Source organism: Numenius arquata, chromosome 11 (assembly GCF_964106895.1).
Source record: "Numenius arquata chromosome 11, bNumArq3.hap1.1, whole genome shotgun sequence".
NCBI lineage: Eukaryota > Metazoa > Chordata > Aves > Charadriiformes > Scolopacidae > Numenius > Numenius arquata.
Window position 1 is genome coordinate 14856176 of NC_133586.1, and position 22852 is coordinate 14879027.

General features: G+C 40.4%; 1 protein-coding gene across 1 annotated transcript; it reads right to left on the reverse strand.

Moving 5' to 3' along the window:
• Positions 1-8132: 8132 nt before the first annotated feature.
• Positions 8133-15533, reverse strand: PYGO1 (pygopus family PHD finger 1). The gene is made up of 3 exons (XM_074156506.1): positions 15485-15533; positions 11002-11087; positions 8133-9254 (listed from the first exon to the last, which is right to left on the reverse strand). The coding sequence occupies exons 1-3, from the start codon at positions 15531-15533 to the stop codon at positions 8133-8135; spliced, it is 1257 nt and encodes a 418-aa protein (XP_074012607.1).
• Positions 15534-22852: the final 7319 nt, after the last annotated feature.

Below are 22852 nucleotides of genomic sequence, written 5' to 3' on the forward strand. Positions count from 1 at the left end.
CCCACTCATCTACATCAGTATCGTCTGGATGAATGCTTGCATGGACTGGAATCTGAGAATTGAATTAAATTCCTCATTCCAAGAGCACTGAAAAGTAGAAGAGGAAGGAGATTAACTGAAAGTCAAAATGCTTTAGGTATTTTTGGCACAGGTGACTTTTTTTTTTTTCTTGTAAACCTTGCACAATATATGTTTTCAGACTTACGGTAGGATCTGCACCATGGCATAAGGAGCCTTGCTGTCCAGCTGCAGAAGATGAGACTTCTGTGGCTTATAGTTCTGACCCCAGACTTAAACCATGACATCTCCATAAACAGACTGCTATCAGTCTAACAAACTGTAAGGAAAAATAAGTAAGTAAATAAAAGCTGAGGAAAGATTCTCCCTGTGAGAACAAAACCCCTCCTGTTTGTTTTAAACCTCTCTCGTGTTACCTTTATTTAATCTCTCTTAGTTGTTGGTATTGCAAGACAAACTTCAGGCAAGTGCAGACAAGTGTGAAGCAAGGAAGTTCAAACATCCCTTCTGTGCCATTCAGTTTTTATAGACCTTTCTCCGCTCTTGAAAGATGTTTTTTACCTAGAAACACTCTTAGCTTACTTTTCTTTTATATGGCTTTATCTTCCTTGCTGACTCCGAAGCTTTCCCAGTTCTACTACATTGAAAATGGAAAGGCCAAAACCGCACACAGTAGTCAAAATCCTATTTGCTTCCTAGATGAAGTAATGGAAGAGTTGGCAGTTAAAGGGTATAGGGTTTGGTTTGGTTTTAAATCAGGGTGTTCCAATAGCAGCACTGGCTAGAATGATTATAATGTAATAGTAACTCAAAATGTCCTACCACTCCAGAATGCGGCGGCTGTGGTCATCCAAAATGCATCCTTCAGTTTTGGAGAGTTCATTCACGGACAATAAGAGTCTTAGGTCGGTTGAGTGCTGGTCTTGTGTCTTGGCCATCCAGGTGTCACTTTTAGTTTAATCATAGAGAATATACTGAAATGAAGCAGCTCATTATTTATTCCTGCCAGAAAGGACATATTATGTGTACACACTTTACAGGACAGGACATAGCTATAGTTACCTGTATTTGGTGTTCTCAAGTTACACAAAAATAGCTCCAATACATTAACAAAAAAGTCTATTTACTTAAAAGCTAGATCTTCAACGCAAAACTATGCATTTCATTTGTGGAATACAGTAAATGTCACTAACACATTTCTAAGTCAAGGTATCAGATAAAAGGGACTGAGCAAGGTCTTGGATCAACCTTAAAAATCTTGTATTAATATGTACCTGAAGAAGCACCACCTCCCATTCCTCCACTCCACACCACTCCCACCACCAACACATTCCCCATTGCTAACTTACTTGGACAAATAACTAAGCTTTCACTGTGACACTTTTGCAAAATAAACCAAGACAGAGATCCATCCAGGACTGTTCTTCTGTCGGCACTAACTTATCAGTCAAAAGTGCATGAAACTGTAGTGAGAGGAGATAAAATTTTCCTTGGAAAACTTTATTCTTAAATTCCTATCTCCTGTGCTATGAAGGATGGAGATTTATATTCCAGTCAAATCTTAATAATATTATTAATACTCTGGACCTTCCAGTTGCCAATATATACATCCATCTCTTCCAGGGGTTATTTTCACTTCTAGTAGCTTCAGAGGCTTTAATGTATGGGGGGGGGGAAAAGTCTGTTAAGTAGTTTACATTTTCTTATCTTTAATGTAATAAATAACCTTTTTTTCTCCAGTCCTTTCCAAATTCTAAATTCTTTCATCTTTCCATATTTTTTAAGAAGAGCAGGAACATTTTATGAGGTGCTATTTACTCCAACAAACTGCTTTGCATGTGTGGCTTAGGACCACCCATATCAGTTGCTTTTAAAAATTATTAGTAAGGTACTGATTTGCTATGTGTTAGCTCTGGCATTTCAACAAACAGGAATAGTTCAGTAATAATTTTATAAATTAGAATAATTCTTTGCGTAATCTCTTCCCAAGTGCAGAAAGCTCTAAAAAAATCTCTTCAGCCAAGTGGTGCCTGAGCCTTCCCTCCCATCTCGTAAGAATGATACGGGGTTTACGGTGCAAGACCTCTTCTAATCTGCTTTGAAGTTACTTCAGATTAATGCCTTTACAGACCAGCAGACCTCTCCGAGAGAGGCAGGAGCTGTCTTTTCTGATCAATACAATCTCATACGGTTTTTGCAGGATTATAACTAATCCAAATGCAGTCTCACAGGCAAAACATTTTTAAAAGAGTTAATCTAGGCATTACATCATCTTCATAAAATCAACAGGCAACTTCCCCGCAAAAATTATCTTTATTTTAAAAGAAACTGAAACCAGACAACAGAAAGCAAGTTACATACAGTGCTGGACAAAATCTACCATACACATTTTCCAAGAACGCTTGAATCAGATTCTGATATATGTTCTTCTAAAAGGTAAAATCTCACATCATTATTAAACAAAAAAACTAAATGTCAACAATCTTAACCAGCTTATATTTTGCATTGTTTGGATGGCAGTAGATTGGTAACTTGCCTTTTTCAACTCATCTTTAATACTGAAAGGAGAATGTGGACAAAAAAATCCCAAGTCAGAAGGCGCTAAAGAACACACTGTTTGCTCTAAAGCTTGGAGGAGAGACTGTCTTTTAAGTAAAAATCCCTCAACAGCTCCATATTATTTCACATTTCAGAAAACAACATCAAGAAAAGCAACAAAACAAAGAAATATATTAAAAGCTTGCCCTCCTTAAGTTATACGGAAGTTCAGATTTACACCATCCTTTAGTAGATGAGGTGAGCGTGTAGGAACAGACACAACATCTCTCCTGACTCCAATCCCAAACTGTCCCCAATACAGTGATTCCAATACAGGTGCACAAACCTCCGAGTAAAAAGGTGGGGTTTGATCAAAAATTGAGACAGACTATTTGTTTGAACTCAAAATGGAAAATCAATCAAGTATGACAAACAGTACAAAAATATGTATTCCCTATGATGTTGGGATTTGCCATTTCTCAACCAGGAAACTAAGAGCAACATTGAATACTTTAAGCTATATGCAGCACCCCTAAGGGGCTGACCACCATTCAGAATTAATTACCTCAGAACTGATGACACACAACACTAGGGCACTAAAAAGACCCTTTATTTCCATATAAAGCATAAGCCAACAAGAATCATTGGAGTTCCATACAAAGAAGTGAATGTGCATAACTCAAGATGTAGTGTAGGATAGTTATATTGCCTTAAGAGTTCTGCTAAGTACACTTAATTTTCCAATTTTAAGGAAGAGTCTATTCTAATATAGAAAGCTTCAGACAAAACTCAGTAATTGCAGAATAACTTTAAAATACATCCAGTTCTACATCCGCCTGCATATATCTAATCACATCCAATACATAAAAAACTTGCGTGTTTTGTAAACAAAGTAAAGAGTGTTAGAATAGAATTTTCACACCCATGAGCTTATTACCAAATGTTCACCCATTTGTCAGTGGATAATATAAAGAAATTCATACTAACAGTTATGGCAACAAGATGACAATGCACATAAGTGCTGCGTGTTCTGAAAGGTAATCAGTTTTAATTACCATTAATTGCTACCATCTATCATACCTCATTCTATGCAAGATACCACATGAGCTACCAATCCATAAACAATAATGTTTCACATACTTCATAGAGTAGCTTAAAACACATCGTGATATGAAATAATTTGTATTACATAGTAATTTAATCCCTGGCCACAGGGTTAATGTTGGACAAAGTCTGGAAACTTTTTTCCAATTTGAATTACATACATTAACTTTGCCACACACCACAGCACTAATGCATGTATTACTTCAGACATGCTCTAATTTAAAATCAAAACAAAAAGGTTGTTTCAAAAATACATGTCACCAATGTGGAACACATTCAAGATTGTATAAAAAGTACTGAACTGATATCCCAAAACAGGTATATTTAAGCAGTACATAAGGAAAGATTAGTTTTAATATGAAACAGTCATTTAAGTCACATACAACATGATAAGAAGCATGACTTCTTTTTTTAAAAATGTTACACCAATACTTCTACTGCCAGGCAATGTTTATTTATAGAATGAAAGGGATATATTTAATGCAGATGTGTTATCGTATTAAGTCGGAATAAAGACAAATATTAAAAAAGTGCTACATTTGAACACCACTGATTTTGTAAAAATCTCAAACCATAAAAAGCATTTTGCTTGCAAATATCGTAGGCCCCAAACTGCAAACACTTTGAAACCGTCTCAACTGCACATGCAGTTCCACTGACTTCAGTAATGCTCATGTGCTTCAAGTTAAGCCTGAAAAATGCGATTACAAAACTTGTTCTTGGATGGAAAAACTTCAGAGGTCACGAAGTATAGTCTTCTTTGAGCAGCCCTCGAAGTTGTATTTCTGTTTTAACAGAGCAAACTTTATTACTTTTATCTTGTCTCTTTCACCCAAAGATCTCAAATAATAACTAGGCCTCTAAACACCCTTGGGGAGTAAGCGTTGGTCCGATCTTCTGAAAGAAGAGATGGAGGTACAAACAGTTAACCTGCTTGTCTCAAATTGTAGAAGGGATCACTAAAACAGCCAGAAACAGGATTTTTGATACCTACCTTGTAGCCTATTTGCAGTACTGTCACTTAGCCTGACACCAATGAAACAAGTATTTTAAAGGGGTGAAAACCCCTAAGTAACAAGGGCGGTTCAATCCAGTTTATACCTATTTATTTCAGCCTAAAGGGAAAAAAAAAAAACAAAAAACCACCCAAAACATTTTGGGTAATACAGGCTGTATTTCTGACCGTGACAAGGAGCTATTTAAAAAGGACACAAAAATGTTAAGGTTTGTAAGATTTACAAAATCTTTGTAATATTTTTGGTGTGCAGCACCAGTAGAGTCTAAACCACTAGTAATGAAAGAAGCACATGATAGTTCAATACAAATTGTTTCATGTAGAGTATTACAAAAAACCTCACCTATTCTAATCAACCCTCCCTCCCACCCACCCTTCTATAACTAATTTCTAATTCTAACCAGCTGACATTTTTCTAGTACCTTACTAACAAAACATGATTGTTGTTTTTCCTGTGCATACTTGAACTACTACTAGTCAATACATGCAGAGAAAAACAAAGTGTAACCCTCTGTCTAGATGAAGAGTCCAGGCACGCCAAGAGCGTATCAGCAGGGCAAGCGTATTGGCTGGATGACTTTCGGAGATCCTAATCAGTCATATCTCTACGATCTGTGTCATAACAAGTTTGATTTAGTTGTTAATTTGTTTTTATTTTATATAATTGGCATTTGCTAATGCCTTGAATTTGCAGGCTATTAAAACGCAGAAAATTTACTGGGTTACAAACCCAACATAGTAGCAGTTTAGAAAAACTGAAATAAATTGTTAAAATAACTTTCACAAATAAAGGATTTAAGGCCTTATAAAGTGATCCTACAATTGATTTTAAGTTTGTAAGAACACTATATTTAAATTCTAATCCTTGGTAGCTAATACAGAAAACACTTGCCTAACTTCATGTAGGGTTGAGGAAGAGATTAAGAAATACACAGGTATTTTAAATACAATGTCTTCTCCAAAAGGTTAAAACATTAATTGGACTTCTGAGAACAAACACCCCAAACATCTTCTTACAACAGGAGTAGGGTGTGGGAGTGGGAAAGGTATTTTGAACAGTATGTTTGGGTAACAATATCATCGTTGGAGCTTTTGTTGATTTTTCACTAAGCAAAATTTCTTATTTCATTGACATTGCTGTAAGTCTGAACCGGCTCCACTACCTTCACAGTGCAAATTGTTGCAGAGATTACACTGGTTCCCAGAGGAACAAATCTACCTAAACAAAGTTTAGTTTAATGTCTACTTTAGATACCAAAAGCAAATTCTAACAGTCAGTCAGCCATTACGAAAACTACTGAATAATAAATCTCTCTAACAGAGGTTGTTGCTTGCTTGGTTTTTTTGTTGTTTGCTTTTAAATATCACACCTCAAAAAAAAAAAAATTAAGTTTCATTTCTCTGCTAAATAAAGCAAACAGTGATGAAAGGAGAAGCCATGGATCTGCTTTACACTTTCTTTACATCCCCATACAGGAAACCCTCAAGATAAGAATTGTGTCATTTACACTTTAGACATCATTTCCTTTTTCCTGATGAGAGGCAAGACAAAAAAGGAGAGCAATACTGCACTTCTCCAGTAAAACAGTATACAAAGCTTTACACTTCTAAAATAAAACAAGAACAGTTATGTAGATCTGCACAATATCTTCCAGGAAAGTACCAGTAGAGCCCCTTGAAAATGAAGCACAATGATGAACTAGCAAACAGGCCTTGCTTTTCACTCATTAGCATAGCTTACCATAAAAACTACCTCTTTATATAGATGACTGTAGTCTATATAGGCTCCTACATCTCTCATCACCACAGACCTGAACAATTTATCACATTAAGGAGCGTGACTAGTACCTGTAATGCCTGACATATGATTTAATTGCTGATTGTTTAAAAACTAAAGGTTTCCAGTATAGCGGTGAGTATTACAAGCAGAGTCTGTTACTACAGTGCCACCTTTTTGTTAAGTTAAAACAACATTTCTCTCTACAGAAAGACCCATTTTCAGTTGCATATGCAACTTCATCACACTGCTAAGGCTGAAGTCTTCAAGGCCAGATGCTTCCCCACATTGCAAAAAAAAAAAAAAGGGGGGGGGGGGTATTTTTGAGATCAAGAATAAGATCAAATTACCCATATTAAAATAGAATTCTTAGCATCACACGTGAAGCTGTAGTGCCATTCATACTTGTCAGCTGGATATCAAGTTTAGCTAAGAAGCTAAATTCCAATTACTTGCTCCTGATGAGAGCTAAGCTTACCTGATGTGAAAGCTGTATTTTTCTTCACCCTAGATCTCCCAGCCCTCAGTGCAAGACTGGCTGAGGCAGCGGTGGGTAATTCAGTTTTAAGACTCTGCGGACCAAATTACCTTGCAATTCAGAGCCTGTGCTGAGCACAGTCCATCACCTTGCACCCTCCTTCATGCTAAGTGGACTGTGGAAGCTCAGGGTGACCGAGCAGGCTCTAGCTGAAAGCCCTAGAAGATGGGCAGGACTTTCCCTGCACTAGTTCATTCACAGTTCTCAGGCAGCAGCGAGGCGGCAGACCAGAACCAGCAATGAGAAAGGATGAGAGAAAGGTGCATGATTGCACAGCTGTGACAGACAGAGAAACTGTTTCCTAATGTATGTGCTTAAGGTAAATTAAGGTTACATATGAAACCCTAGTTTTGGTATTCTCTAGATTTAAAGCACTGGACTTCATAAACTTGATGTGTTCTTTTTCCAATGTAATCATATTCTGTAGCTATTTCCAAATCCTGCAAGACCTAGCAAGAGTCTTCAGAAAGTATTTGCTGAGAAGTCAAAAGAGATCATTGCCTTCTCAAGGAAATAGAAATGTGTGAGAGTTAGCAGGTTTCATTGTGTTACTAAGCATGAAGTCATCGATTTTTGAATAGTGTGTTAATGTTTTGCTTCAAAAATAGGAAAAAGCACACATGAAATTCTCTGTATTTACCCTAAAATAAAAACTATTAGTACTGCACATTCCCCCATGTCGTCTCCACTATATTCAAAGAAAAAATAGCAAGAACATCTGTAATGGACATTCACCCCCCCAAAAAAAAATATGTAATGAGTACTTGCAAATATAGTACCATTAAACCCAAGCACTAAATGCTAGTGTTATTTACTAAGACATTACACTAGCAAATTAGGTGCTATTCATACAGGCACATTTTTGCCTTCGATAAAATTGTCAACGCACATCCTACTTGTGATCAGTTGTCAGTTATGTTTTACGGTTTAATCGGAAACAAAAAACATTCCATCCTGTAAAACATTTGCACACATAAAACAAAGAGTACAAAAGCCGAGATGGAAGTTTATAAGTGAAAACAGAAAAGGGAAAAAAGACGACAGCAATCAAACACAACTGATTGTCTGCAGAAAGTGAAGTACCCAATTTGTAACCAAATCTTCATAGCAAGTATTTCAACCACTACCACCAATTCACGTTGTTAGCCGTCCGTATTCAATGCAGGTGGTCCTGCAGTCTCTCTTGTACGCATTAACTGGACATCTTTGTCAGCCATGCAAGTATCACAGCCCCATACGGCCGATGCTTCTGCTGTAAGAAGGCCATAAGCTGATTCAGTCATGCCTGTACAGATCCGATGAAACCATTTTTGACAAGAGGCTTCACAGAGGATGGCATCCTGGTCATCATTAACTTCATGTGTACAAATTCCACATGGATAGACGGGTTCAGAGGATGAGTGACCATGACGACTGGGATGAAGGGCTGTTTTGCCACTCTTTTCAGAGTTGCATCCTTCAGCAGTACCTCGAGGCTGGCGGGACTTACTCTGAGTCCCATTTGAATGACCAGCATTAGTGTTATCAGCGCTATTAGAATGGCTATTATCCTGATTTACCACATTGTTTCGAGTAACATTTTTGAGGTCACTGTTACCTTGACCCACAATGTCCTCTGTCCTGTGATGATGCTGATGAGCAGCAGTGTTCTGGCTGGATGCTTTGCTTGCACCTTGACTAAAGTCTTGCTTTTGTGCTGATGATTTTGTCTGGTTGTACGTGTTTGGTGGAGGAACAAAAGAATGGTTTGACTCTAGCTGAGAATTTGGGAAATTTGGATTGTTTCCAGGACCAAAGTTAGATGGCACATCAGGGTGAGGTATCTGACCAGAATGACCAAAGTTCTCACCAGGATTTGGTCTGAAATGCTGACTAGGCATATTGACATTTTGATTTATCTGACCGCTACTGTAAGGTGGTTGATTCCCAAAACCTGGGTTATCATGTGGACCGAAGCTGAAAGAGTGGGGTCGGCTAAAACCCATTCCCACAGGGTTTTGAGGAAGGGGATGTGGTTGGTTTCTAAGAGAGTAAGAACCACCATATGGCGAGGACACTCTAGGCAGCATGTGAGGTGGCATTCTGAAAGTGTTATAGCCTCCAAAGCCAGGATAACCAGGATTACTAAAATACGGATTTCCTGAAGGAAGTGGTTTATAAGACACAGTATTATAGTTGTCATCAAATGGATTTGCAGCTACAAGGTGGTCAGAGCTTGGATTCGGCGGTGGAGCATATTCAGATGGAGGAGGAAATGATGATCCCTAAAAATATTTTAAATACAACATTTAAATTAGTTTTAGTATTTCCCTGGAAGACAGGCCAACCTCAAAGGTCCTGGATTAACAGCACTACTGCTAAAAGAACTGTTCAGCTGTTTTGTAAAGCTCACCCGCTGTACCCTGCCAGGCTGTCTGAAATTTCAGTACAGAGGCAAGAGAGGAGTTTGGGCTCCAGGCAACATGATGATTTATTGTAATCTCAGTGTTTTAAAAATTGTGCAGTTGCACAACCATGCTTCTGAAAATACTACTTGATGTGTGACTTAGTTCTTAATCTTTTACATAAGAAAAGCAACAAAACAGAAAGCCATTTGTCACTTAAACACATGCATAAAATCTTTCCAAACATTGAAGAGCAGATTTGAAGCATTTCCTTAGTTTTATTTTGGGTTCATTTTACTGAATATACGTGTCTTAAGACACCCCACTTCTATGACAATCTACAAACCCTAAAAAAAAGGTATATAAAATATAGAAGTCTGCATGTAGGAATTTTCTATATTCTGTGTACCAAACAGAGGTGTCCCTTATGAGCATTCAGTGCTTGTGGACAGTCTGCAAAGCATAGTCAGTAGGTATAAAATACAAGGATTTCTGGCTACAGAGCATAACCAAGTGTTTAATGGAGCCCAGAGGCTGTTTAAATGTCATCAGAGAGGCTATAGAATGAAATTCAATTGTAGACTAGCCTGTGGGGAACATCTAGCTGGTTCACCCTCAAGCTAACTGTGTTCACAGGAAGCATTTCCTCCTAAATGCTAATAAACTTCAACTGAACTCTCCCCCCCCAAAAAAAAAAAAAAAATTTCTGCTGTGCTGCAAATTTTGAACCTGGTAAGAAAAGAAAAGAAACGAAACTAATCTGCGTGCCCTCTACATTTGTCATCATTCCAGAAAAAGAGGAAAGCTCCACCCGGAAGGAGTCTGAAACCATTAAATTAACCGAGTATTTCTCACCATGACTACTTTAGAACAAAACAAAAACTAAGAGAACAGATCCACATCTCAATGGGATCTGGATAGGCCTAACAGAAAGTAGATGTTTGACCTACATAAATAAAATTACTCTCACCGGGCAGTACCAAATTAACAGATACTCTCATTCAAAGCTAAATGAACACACAAAGGAAAATTCTGCACTACAGATATCTAATTGCTTTAGATGTTTTGTACTCAGGCTTCCTTTTTCTGGAAACAGAAACTGTATAGAAATGCCAAATTGCAGGGATTCACTGGAAAGGAGCCGAACCTGCCTCACAGCTTTTGCTTGAAAATCACTTGGGGAATATGCCAAGAGTATGGTCAAAACATTAGCAAACTGAACTGATCCATTAGCCCACAAACCTACACATCTAGGAATAAAAGTATGAAGAAAAGTAGTCTCATGGCAACTACTCATGCTGTACAGATTTCTACCAATGGCTACAAAGTCATTAAAAGAAAGTCTGTCTCAGAATTACATCCATATGGTAAAACACAAGTTGTTGCAGTCTCACTGTGCTCCTCTCTTTAAAGGTCTTTGGCAACCTACAGAGATTAAAATAACTTCAGTGAGGATAACTAGTATTATGAAGATTTCAACTTCACAGTACAACTGAAATATTTTTTGTATGTAACTGCTGTTTGTGAGAACAGACTGATATTCTGAACAATGCGAGACAGTCATACCAGCAAACAACATCTGAGTGCACTATTTATTAGAAATCACAAAGAACCAAAGGGAATTTACCTGTGTATTTGCTTTGCGCTTTTTCTTATCAGGGCTTCCAAGTTGTACTCCTGGTCCTCCTAACCCATCCAATCCACTGTCACCACCTACAAAATTTCAATCAGGACAATACTGCATTAGTTTTCTTACAGACTGTATTTAAGTTTACTTCCGTCTGTCATAGCAACAGATATCTGTTACAAATACTGTACTTGCATTAATTCTGGTGCCTTACATTGCAAGTCCTAGAAAACATCTGGAGGTAAAAGTTAACATACCTCGGATACAGCTATCTTACTCCATTACCACTTTAATGTCCAATTCATGCTCATTGCAGTTTGAATAAATATTTCCATTTATTTTATGTTTGTCTGTCCCTCGGTTCTTAACATCTCCCCTTCACCAGCTAAGTATTTCTTGTTTGCATAATGCATAAAATTTTTGAAAGAACTGCTTAAAATCCTGCCTAAGATTCACCTCCTATTTCACTTACACAGGCATAGCATTTATCAAACTAACTGTACTGATATACAACAGTGCATTACAATACACCATGAAGGAAAAAACAAACAGTAGTAGATGCATGAATGAAAACCACTGAAAACCTGCCATGTTGTTTAGACAGATTTCCAGTTTATCAGATCGGAATTTCACTAAATGCAAGACTTGATCAAACAAAAAGACACCTGGCAAAAATGAGAGGGGCTCTAAGTGAACCTGCCCTACTCTGCAGAAACCTCACAGAATAATCGAGCGTGGCTGCTCCGGCACAAAATGAAGTAAAGAATGTTCATTTTATGGGTTACTCAATCAGACATGACTCTGAGCAATACAAAGAGATATCTGTACTTCACCTGGGATTCTTCTCCACCTTTTGTAATACTGGGACAAGCTCTCAAAGTTGTATAAAACGTGGCTTTCATTTTTAAAATTCTAGTTAGACTGTAGACAAACAAAAAACAACAACAACAAAAAGATTCTAGCACATTCCTTATTATCCCAGTTGGCCTACCTTTATGGGGGCTCAAGTAGATTTCCCATCATATGGGAATGCAAAGAAAACCCTGAGCTGAAGTATGAAAATCACTTTCAGGTGACATGAGAGCAACACGTGTTAAGATACTAACACCATTACATTAAGAAACTGTGTATTAATTCATTTTTTCCCAGGTCCATTAAAATAATAGCTTATTTGCTCTTTAAAATTTTTACATTGCATTGCCCACTTCTTAATATTCTAGACTGTTACTGTATATATAATTTTTTTTTCTGTTCTTTGTTTAAAACTCATATTCAGAATACAAGTCAAACTTTATCAAGATGCAACACACGGGTTTGTTTTTATTACCAAAGGCAACCTGAAGATAACTGTGAATTACTAATAGTATTATGCTAAGAAGCATAACGTATGACATGAGACTGCTCTACGTTAGACAAGTATTCCCAGCAGACAGCTGAAACATCTTTAGGACTATTCAGTAAAGTAACACAAAATCTCTTCTCACAGGGAAGAAGCGGACCTACTGTATACAGACTGAAATATCAAACAGTTATTTCAAATACTCCTGATCAAAGGAGGTCTGACAAATTTTCACACCTAGCACTTCCTTCCTCCCCTGCTCCTTTTTTGAGGTTTCAGGGAATTTAACAGTCCTACCTCAAGTAAGAATCCAGTTCTGCTTCTGCTTTAACTTCCTTTTGGCTTAGGCCGTCACTATTGAAATTTAATTTCATTTTTCATTATACATAAGGAAGATCTGTGGACATCCCAAATCCACACCTATCAAATTTTAAGTCTGAATTTCAAAGACTAGGGCATGATGTCACGATCATGTTCTGAAAATAACTCATGCTTGAGCATAGCATATCACGGTATAATCCACCACCAGACTAACTAGGGATTACTCTTAAAACAAGAAGAAACCACCTTTTTGCCTTGATTTAGAATACAAAATCCTGCATATACTTAGCATGCTATGAAGTAGTGCCACTGCATTGACCATAGATACTAAATAATCACAGCGTAAAGTTTTACATAAAGAATGATGACAGATCTCCCTTAAATTTCAACTCTACAAATCATCTTCTTGATAAACTATTTGCTCAAAACTGTCCCTGCACTTTCCATTAGCTTCCTCTCCAGCATTCCTATACATTTATCATAAATTCAGTGGGAGATTGTAATGTGAACACCATTCCTCACAACTGCATAAAATACACTCCTGTTCACGGTCCTGTACTCTTAATACATAAACGTTAACCACTGCTACCAAAATATTACAAACATCCAGGTTTCTTTTAATAAATTCAACACTAGCAGCAGAGACATTAATAAATCTGTGATCGAGCAGAATACTGAGGATCACATGCAAGTGCTGTTTTATAGTAGCAAAATTAAAACTTTATAAAATTATAATTATATAATTTGCTTAATTCCTCAAAAACACAAGCATATGAATATTAGAATTCCAGTGACAAGTTCCACCAATTTCCACATGAATGAATTACCTGGGTGAAGCCATTCATATGGTTTGCAGAACAGAGTCCTACGTCTGGAAAGCTACAAAGCTTTTGTATTTTCAGTTCTCACTGTGTGAGGCCAATGATTTAATTTAGCTCTACGAATTTATATTTTCCCTGTGGATTTTATAATGATTTAATTTATACATGAAAGGAAACAGAATGTTAGTCCTAGCATGCCTCCAAAAAAAAAGTGAATAAGGGTCATTTTCATGCAGCCAAAATAAACTTTCCAGAAAGTCACTTTTGGTACCTACCACACAGACTTGCATTAAAAGGTGTACCGAGCATTATGGAATGCTGCACCAAGAGCGCTAAAAATTATTTCATTGTCTGAGGCTAATTTTCCAGCAAAAAAATACAATCCTTTTGACTGGAACATCATATATGTAATGGATCTAGAGATATAAATACGTATCTGATAACTATTCCCTTATTTATGAACAGGTAAAACGTATTTCAGTCATTTACTTTTGGGAAAAGGAAAAGAAATAATTCCTGTATTCTTTTTCACTTCATACGCACACAAGACAGACATTTTCAGTGGAGAACTGCAACTTGTAGTTCTGTTTACACATTAAGAGATTATGATTTTGCGTGTAATTTATGCCATACTGAGCATACTGCCAATCCACTATGGAGCATTTTCATATTCACTAACAAATCTCTGTCTAGGTTTTTACAGGATGAATGCCAGAGTCTTTTTAAACAGTGCTTTATCTCAGTGAGAACGTTTTCCCAAGAAACATAAATAGCCGAATAAACTTTTCATTGTAGACAGAAAACTAAAAAGAGTCTAATTTCAACCAGATTTGGTGAGCCTGCTACGGATTCTGTGGCCCCGAAACTGTAAACAGTTTTGATATTAAGCGGTAATCGCATGGAACTCGGTGGGTAACTCAGGCATGTGGAACTGTATGTGCTTAAATATTTGCAGAATCAGGGCTTAGAGTAAAGGAGTCTAATGAATCCCAGTCTCCTTCGTAACACTGCTGCATATTTTCATTCTCTCATTCTCAAGGTTGCAATCCAGCTGTTACTAGAGCAGTTTTAGAAAAGCAAACTGTAAATCAATGACAATATGCATAGCAGAATCCACACCTTTCCCCAACCATAAAAAAGCTTAAAACATCAAGAACAAAAGAATTCCAGGGGCAAAACAGGACGTGAGGAAAAGAGAAACAATAAATTGCAGATCTTATCATTTTGCCATGATTTTCACCCACTCGGTCACCTTACCGTCTTTCGTTATTTCATTCAGAAACGCATTTCTGGTTTTAAGGACTATAAGGACACCACAACTGCACATAGACTGAGGGGCTACTGCCATTAAAGTCAGTTGCCCAGCCGAAGTCGGAAGAGATGCCGTATTTCTACCCTTCTCCTTACACATCTCAAAGAAACGGATACTCCAAACCTCACTAGAGGCATACAACAGTGGTGCTATTAAAGAATAATATTTCGATAAATTTTTCATTTCCTGAAAAGGGAAAAAACGACCCCCCAACCAGAATCAAGCCCAAGAGCCAGACCCAAGGTAGAGAAGCGAACACTCAAGTGTAATTTATGGGCTCTGCATCAACCCTAACTCGGACATGTGGCACCGCCGCCGTATTCCCTTGCACCAGCAGTACGCACGCCGCATACTAATGGCCAGCACAGCCAGAAAGACACAGGAGACCCCGCCGCGCTCCCGCACGCCTCCGCTGGCGGGGCACATCTGCGGGCACGACCAGTCCCCCGGTTTGCCATTTCAAGGCCCGGAGGCTGCGGGGGGACCCGCGGGGCTGGGCCGGGCCCCACCGTGCAAACTTAGCGCGGCTCCCGCCCCGCCGCCGCCGCCAGCCGCAGGGAGGGACCGCGGGCGACCCGGCCCGCAGCCCGGCGGGCAGCGGCGGTGGGGCCGGGCCGGTGGGCGCATCCCGGCTCTCCTCACGGGAGTTAGGCCCGAGCAGCGGCCACCCCCCCCCGGCCCTACCCGTACCTCGGGATCTCTTCAGCGCGATGGGGTCCTTCTCCTGTTCCGCTGACATTACAGACAGCAGCGCATGGCTCCCAGGGCGGCAAGAATCGGGGCTCTTTGATGATGCTGCTGCCGCCGCCGCCGGCCCGCACCCCGCCCCCTCCGCCCCCGCCTCCTCCGCCGCCGCCCCCGCCCGCCGCAGCCGTGGCCGCCGCCGCCGCCCCAGCAGCGGAGCTGCCAGACTTTGCAAAGTTTGGGTGCGGGAGGGCTCCGCGGCGGCCCGCGGCGGGGGCCGGGCGAGGCGGGCCCTGGCAAGCGGAGGGCCGCCGCCCGGGGGGTGAGCGAGAGCGCCGAGCCGCGCCGGGCAGGGTCCCCGTGGGCTGCGGGCGCCTGCCTCGCTCGGCGCCCGCCGCCGGGGCTGCCAGGCCCCGCCGCCCCGCACAGCGCCCTCCCCGGCCACCAGTGCCGCTCACCGCCCCGGGCCCCGGCCGCCGTTGCCGGCCGGCCGCCGGCCCCGCAGCTCCCGCGGCGGCGGAGCTCCCCGCGCTCCCGCCATGAGTGCGGCCCTTCCCGGGGGGAACAAAGGCGGCGGGGCTGGGGCGGGCTCCGCCGCGGGCCGCTGGCCGGCGGGACGCGCTGTGCGAGGCGCCGGCCGCAGGGCGGGCTCGGCTGCAGAGGGGCCGGCGCGCGGCCGCGGGGACCGTTAGTGGGCGCGAGGGCGGGGGACGGGGCACGAGGAGCGGTCGCTGCCCGCCCTGACTGGAGGGGCCGGGGGCAGGGGGAGCCGGGACCGGGGCCACCACGTCGGGCTCCTTGTGGCCGCTTCTCGGCCACATTCACCCGCCTCAAGCGCTGCGCGGGTAATAGCTTCTTGGTTCTCGCTCTGGGCTGCGCTCCCCGGGTTTCTAATGGCTTCACCTCTCACCTTTCCACTAACTCGTTCTTCTCCCCTCCAGGCCGGGCGGGCGTTGAGCTGAAGCACCAGGCTCCAGCGGCTCGCTCCAGGTAGGCCCACATTGGGTGAAGGACCCTCTCCAAGGAGGGCTCCCGCCATACAGGCTGGTCACTGGCCAAGGGTGGTACAGAGGAGACATAACCCACTAGGCCCAACTGGTGACCCTTGCGGTGTCAGTAAACCCTTACAAACCCTTGAAAAACACAAGCCGATAGGTAAATTGCTGCTCTGTCACTGTAATTTTGTGGAAGCGTGCATTCTGCCAGTTTCCCTGCAGCCACAGTGGCTGCATTTCAGAGGTGTTACATACAGAGTCCTTGTCCTTAATCAAAACTGTTAACTGTATTAAAAATTGTATTTTGAATAAGAATTTATCCTCCCTTGACTGGGATAAAGATGTCCAACTGTAAAGTACAGGTTTTGCTCACACACCTTATTTCACATAGCAGTGCTATTTCTTTACATACCACCTTGTTAGACGGATAATTGGTACTTTTCTAGTATTTGGAACACTTTTTCCAAGGGGAAAAAAAAAGTGGTGTTTGTGTAAAGGTTAAGTTATTGGTATTACTGTGTTTTTGCTCTTACATTTTGCATGGCTAACTAAACAAAAATGACATTAATTTTTTTTATGTCGATCTCTGTCCCTCCCTAGATATCATTTTTATTTGTCCACAGTCTCCTTCTTTGCAGCAATTCCCAGAATGCATGTACCTCGAATTATAGCATATTGCCAATATTCTTGTGGGATCTGCTAGTTAATTTTGTGTAATCTTGCTGAAGAGAAGTAGAGCCTGTTATTAGCAAGGTGGGTGTGAGTTAGTTAGTCTATATGTGGAGGAAGATGTGTCTTATCTGTGAAGAGATTTGCATTTTCTGTGATGGAGCTCGCTGTAGGCCTAGATGATTCTCCCAGGACTGCCTGAGCTTTTGTGCAAGGCTGCCTTGTAATAGCATGTAGACTGTAATTATGGATGCGCAGATTGATGTCACTGAGTCTATAAAGGCTCCTAGGGGGAGATTGTCTGCATCAGAAATGTGAGCAGGGAATTCAGATTTAACCCAGTGCTCCGGTTGCAAAGAACTATGTCTGTTTTGCTCTTCATCCAAATTCAGCTTGAACTTGCACTCAGGTCTTTAGCGAGTGGCCTGTGAAAACCCTGTTGGACCGACCTAACACTTCCAAACCTACACTGGAAACGGCTGACGCAGTGTCTGAGGGGAATTAATTTACCTGCTCAGGTGCCTGCACCAGCATCTCAAATAGTCCCAAAAAGTCTACAGAAGTTCTCATTATCACACACCATATCACACACCGCCTGATAGCCCCGCGGCTCAGTGGTTGGCCTTAAAATTACTCTGATGTTTCTTCCTCTCAAAAGTTGGCATTAATTAAGAAAGTTTAGGGGTACCTAGTAGCAACCTTTCAACACCTAAGTGAAGATTACCAAGAAGAGTGTAACTGAAGTGCGTTACAGGAAAATGAGACTCGGTGGTCATAATTTGAAATGGGGTTCCGGCTGGCTATGAGGACGGGGTTGGGGAGTGGAGTGGAATTGCTTTGAGGCTAAGCAAGTGTTGGGACAAGAAACTAAAGAAATTGTAGAATCTCCATCCTGGGAGGTTTTCAAGACCCAGCTGGGCAAAGCCCAGAGTAGCCTGGCCTAAGTTCAGCATTAACCTTGCTTTGTGCAGGAAAAGACAAGACCTCGTGAGGTCACTTTGAACTGTAATGATACTGTGATTCCGAAATAATTTTCTGCTTTTTAACAATAACCAACCACACAGGAAGCTCTTGCTCCCTGCCAGAGTACCCAGTTGTGAACAAATCCTATTTAAGTTTAATACATTACCACTCACCTTGACTGTTGAAAAGGGTGGCTTTGGTGAGATAACAGTAACTTCAATCCCATGTGACACATCAGGCCTAAAAATGTTATTAAGTATACACGAGCTGTTTGTGGTAACTTTTAGGTTCCTTTCCTTCTGAATTCAGGTTAAAAAGAAGGCTGCTAAAAGAACCTTTCTCTACAAACTAGCAGCAGGTAAAGGAAGTTCTTTTACTAATCGTTGTCATAGTGTCTGAACATTCAACACTGCATTACATTATCAGGAGAGAAATATCAATGAGATGTGGATCCATAACAAAGCATTAACATTTAGATGTGAAAAGATGCAGTAAAACCCTTTATCTACTGCATATCTTGGGAGCAGAGTAGCATAGAAGCCCATTTTGGCAACATATGAACATATGCAAATGTTCTAATAGAAAAAATATAAACACCTTGGGGAAATTTACTAACATTTAAGGAATTCAAGAAGGGAAAAAGTGAAAAATTTGTTCTGTTTGTTTTCATGGGGGCCAAGATTCCAACCCAGAGGAATAAAATTAGGAAAGGAAAAAAAAAAAGCGTGACATCAGAAGGGAAAAAAAACTGGAAGCTGGCTGAACCGTAACTCTGCCACTTCCAGTACCAGGGCAAAATACGAAAGTTTTCCTCTCATGTAAGTCATATGTGATCTAAAATAAAGCACACACAGCTTTAACCTGTCAAGTTACTGCAGTTTATCAACTCGTCGCAGAAGATTTCCTATACAGTGAGACAGAAACGGACCCCTGTGCAGTGGACATGGAGCTGGGAGTCCAGCAGGCTGCCTGGGCAGTGCCAAGGTACGGCACACACATAGCAAAGGCCGGCAGCACAGGGTTTCTGGCACGTGGACACAGAAGCCAAGCAGCCAGTAGTCTCTCTCCCGTCTGGACAGAAAGTGTTCAGCTGAAGAAAAGGGACACGTTTAAGGGAATTTGGATTGTGGTAGCCTTAGCTCATAACAATCTTCCAGCATCAGTAGATTTGATTCCCCCATCTGCTATGAGGGAAAAAAATAAAATCAGTAACTCACTTTTCTAAAAGGCCCTTTTTCATGTTATACAAATTAAAGTGCCAGTTATACAAACTTGTACGTGTTTCACAATACTACTGTGATAAGTAGGACTATTTATCAAGCTGGAGGGAGTTTCTGTCAGGCCTGAGACAACACTAGGAATCTGTTTTTGCTGTTACGCTATAGTTACACCTCTTCCTCCAGACTCATTTTTTCTCCTCCTCCACATCTCCCTTTTTCAGGGTAGTAAAACTAAACATGTGCATGTTCGTAAGTTACACAGAGATGTGCTTTTTATGCCTTTTTAATCTAGCTGGTTATGCAGTTGGTATTGCTTTGGAAAAATGTGTTAACCAGGTCCCTTCTGGGTGTATCAGATGTAGAGCATCTCTCTGCCAGTCTCAGGGAGCGTAACTGAAACAGTTTGAGCACAAGTCATTGAAGCTATTTTAGCGCAAATTGCTCGCCTACTGATGAATGCTACATCTGTTACAGTGATGTAAACCAGGTCTCATGAGCCCATGTCTGTTTCATTTCTGCTTTTAATCAACAAAAATTAAGACTGTCTAAACTTCTGCATTAACCATTCATCCACATAATACAAAGTACAAAACAAAATCCATGTTTCAACTTTAATCTGAAATTAATACAAAACTGTTTGTAGGGAAAAAGTGCAGAACAGATTGCTTTAAGAGTTAGTCCATGAAAGAATGACAGATTTTTTCTGTAGTCCATTGTGTTAGTTTTCTTCCATGATATATCTTGAAATCAAGTAAAAATCCTGACAATGATCATCTTTTTGTCTAATCACATAGCAAATCATTGGCTGGTGAAACATTTTTCTAAGCTTTGCAAGACAAGTTATTAGTGGGCTGATCAAAAAATGTCTCAGAAATGTGTACAGAGGGCTCTCTAGTGTCATATCTGTACTGGAACAAAAATTTTAAAGTTCTAAGTGAGCTCTTAGACAGATCTGAAACTTAGGGAGACTAATTGAGTTGGTTTTTTGAGTGCATACTTACCTCTTCAACTTACCATTATAATGTAGCCATGCTCAAGTATTTCAGGAAAAAAAATTCAATACACCAGATACTCTTGCCAACAACACATATGACTTATAAAGTTAAAACCTACAAATTACCAAGTTTTAAATGATAAAATTTTATAGGTAGTATGTAAAAATTAATCAGTATAGTACCTAAACATTTAAAACATGAAGACAGACATGGATCACCAAGGAACTTAAGTTTCATTATTGTATTTATTTATATACCTAAGTACAGAAGTTTTGACAAGAAAACCAGTGTGTCTATATATATGTGCATTATAAAAACCTCATTTGATCTTCAAGTTACCAAAGAACATAAGATTTCTTTCCCTTTGCCTCTAGGATATGTAGAAGGGAACTTTCAGTTTACTATGGTAACATTATCAATATAATAAATTTTAAAAAGGAGCAAATACATGTTTAACAAACCTTTGTGGCCTCCTCTGCAAACCGGACTACTGCCTACTCAGAGAAGTGGTCTCCTGTTGAGCAATGAATAGTGAGATGGGGACACTCTGTGGGGAAATAAAAGAAATGCAATTTCTTGTGCCTCTGGATTATCATCTTTAATCCTTTACATTTTCCTGTTTATCGTGATGTGATGAAAAGAGAAGCAAGCATTTAATTTCTGCGCTTACTCACTTCTCTCAAGAGCCCTTTCTAGTTTTCTTGAAAGGCCATGCTGATCTTTGCAATAATTGCTTATGAATCTGCTCTTGGATCCAGACTCTGTCAATGACTTTGCTGGGAGTCAAAATTATAAAGTTTGTTGCAGAAAAATCCAAGGAAGCCTTGTCCCAGGCAGTCCTATGCATCGGTGCCTTTGTAAAAAAGTAATTAAATTTAGGCAAAGACTCTTCTGGGGTTTGCATTGCAGAATTGCCAAAGTGAAATCTTTGCCATAAAACTGAAGGTGCAGTAATGGTAACTTAGCTAACTCTAAGCTCTCCAGGCTTCGCAGGGTTGTGTGTGTGTGCGCTCCCATCTTGGCCCCGTGCCTCGGCACCAGCCCCGGACAGACAGAATGCTTCCCAAACTATCCTTCCCTGGGTACGCTGCCTCTTTTCTCTTATACACCACCAACAACTGCTTTACAAAGTTTTGCAAGTCATAGTCATTTGACAAGATCTATATATTATTGAAACTTCTGCACACAAAAATGCATTTGTTTTGGTTTGTGGCCTGCTTTTTATGGTTTTGGAGAGAGCAGTCCACAGGGCGCTGCTTCTGGGATAGGTCAGACCCACTGAACATTACTGACTGAAGTCCTTGAATTTCAACCACTAGAACTGCTTGTCCAGTCAGTTAAGCCCATATGGAAACTGCTGCTCAGAGTCTCTGGGAGGAGAGCAGAGGCTCCCTCAGTACCTCTGACTGTCCTGGCTTATGCAATAGCACTATATGCAACTTCCGGCCACGCCACCGTTGCTCTAACCCTAGTTGCAGATGGGTAAAAAACAGCTTTCTGCACTGAGGAAGAGGATCAGTACCTCGTTGCTATAGCCAAAGAGCACACTAAGGAATAGATTTAATCCATGCATTTGTGATTCACTGTCTTCAATTAAAATTGATATGCATTAGTAGTGAGACAAAATACTGATACTCAGCTCATGGCTACAGAACTCCAGATTTAGAGCCCAGCTGGTTTTCATGTTTCTATACTAGTTTCTCTTTGGAGGATTCTGTATTGGGCCTTATGGTGTACATCTGATGTCTCTAGGAAAGACATGGATAGCCAAGAATGGGGCCAGATTTTAGCAAGAACATGTCTGTCAGGAGGAACAATTCATTTTTATAACCAGTCAAATTATATCACTTGCCTTTCCCTCCATCCAGATCAGTAGTTGAGTTTTTCAACTATAATTTTGTTTCTTTGAAATTCAGAGCAGGATGCTCAGAAGCCAGCTCTATAATAAACAAAAAATGGCACCAAAATCTTAGTACAACAATATCATTAATGTTTGTGTTAGATGTAGGTGGCATGCTCTCGGTAGCAGGGGTCTCAGTAGCAGGGTGGCCTCTGTGAATTTGCAGTAATTACCAAGCATCTGGGGGTTTGTAGACTATTGAAGAAAAATGCAGCTAAAGCAGAAAAAAAAAAAATCAAAATGAAAGCTAAGATCACAAACATACCATTGTTAGAAAATGCAGTAAAAAACCAGCACTATGAAATCTCAGAATTCTGCCATCCTTTAAAAGGAGATAAAGAATCAATCTTAGTTACCTCTTTTGTTTATTGTGCAACAAAAGTAAGGAAGAACACAAGAACAGATAACTAAATATGCCTAAGTACACTGTGACCTAGTTACATAGATGCTGCATTCACCCATTACATCTGAGAGCAGCTTCCCTAATCCCCAGGCTAAAATTCATATGAAATCCAGGATTTCAAGAAAAGAATGTGGAACTAATTATTTAAAATATATGTACTGTCTGCAAACACCAAACTGGATTAAATTGCTTGACATGTATTATGCCTAGTGGGTACAATTCCAAATCT

Coding starts and splice junctions, on each gene's coding strand:
- PYGO1 (XM_074156506.1), bottom strand. CDS start 15,533: ATGTCAGCGGAACAGGAGAAGGACCCCATCGCGCTGAAGAGATCCCGA. Junction 11,088..15,484: donor CGCGCTGAAGAGATCCCGAG/GTACGGGTAGGG, acceptor GAAATTTTGTAG/GTGGTGACAGTGGATTGGAT. Junction 9,255..11,001: donor AGCGCAAAGCAAATACACAG/GTAAATTCCCTT, acceptor AAATATTTTTAG/GGATCATCATTTCCTCCTCC.